The sequence below is a fragment of the Trichinella spiralis genome, assembly GCF_000181795.1.
Source record: "Trichinella spiralis strain ISS 195 chromosome Unknown Scfld3360, whole genome shotgun sequence".
NCBI lineage: Eukaryota > Metazoa > Nematoda > Enoplea > Trichinellida > Trichinellidae > Trichinella > Trichinella spiralis.
The window spans coordinates 79-872 of record NW_003530299.1 but is presented as its reverse complement, the minus strand read 5'-3'; the positions used below and the strand labels follow the sequence as shown (position 1 = coordinate 872).

The following is a 794-nucleotide window of genomic DNA, read 5'->3' as shown; positions in this document are numbered from 1 at the left end:
ATTTAAAATTATTTTAACATTGGAATGGGATTATTTTGAGAACTGATACGGATAATATTGAAGCCAGTTGACTATTAGAAGTAATTAGCGAATGAAATATTACAATATAACAAATAATGGAATTTCGACAAATTTAACCTAATAAAAAGCAATTGAATAACATCGAATGATTGTTAGACGAGTCTCGTTTGTAAATAACGGCCGGCGTGAGCAAAAAGAGACTCTATCGAGCATTTGGAAAATTCTATGCCAAGCAATCATGTTCTGCGTGAGCGAAAAGAGACCATCCAGCATTTGAAAATTGTGTATCTACCAATCACGTTTGGCGTGAGCGAAAAGAGACTACGCTGGCTTATTTTGGACGAATTGCGACGCGACACACCACCACGCTAGTATAAAAGTAGCCGTGGCAGGCGAGCGAGCGCAGTCGCCGTTTGGCGTTGTGTTCAGTGCGGTGGTTGCGTTGTGCTGTTCATGTGTGTGTTTGTGTGCGTGTTTGTGAGAGGATCTTTGTCAACTGATAATCATTTTCATCCTGCGTATTACACTATTTTTATGCGCTGGTGGATGGGTCCCAACGAATACGGTGAGTAGTGGAATTGTGCTGGTTAATCCATTCGTGCCTTCGTTTGGCGGAGAAGCGCACTAAAGAGGTTTTGTCGATTGGAACAAAGATCAACCGTTATAAATATGAAAAAAACTCCCAGCGACAACCTATTATTTTTCCAATGAAGAAGGGATGACGTGATTGATTGCCGGTAAAGCATTATAAAGCCGCAAAGCGTGTTTATGTC

At 40.8% G+C, this 794-nt stretch overlaps 1 protein-coding gene across 1 annotated transcript; it reads left to right on the top strand.

Moving 5' to 3' along the window:
• The first annotated feature begins 246 nt into the window (after window positions 1-246).
• On the top strand, window positions 247-594 carry Tsp_15105 (NADH-quinone oxidoreductase subunit I). Its single transcript, XM_003367966.1, is given in 2 exon segments — window positions 247-392; window positions 405-594. 2 exon segments carry the CDS (start codon window positions 247-249, stop codon window positions 592-594), a joined length of 336 nt encoding a protein of 111 aa, XP_003368014.1.
• The last annotated feature ends 200 nt before the right edge of the window (window positions 595-794 follow it).

Coding starts and splice junctions, on each gene's coding strand:
- Tsp_15105 (XM_003367966.1), top strand. CDS start 247: ATGCCAAGCAATCATGTTCTGCGTGAGCGAAAAGAGACCATCCAGCAT.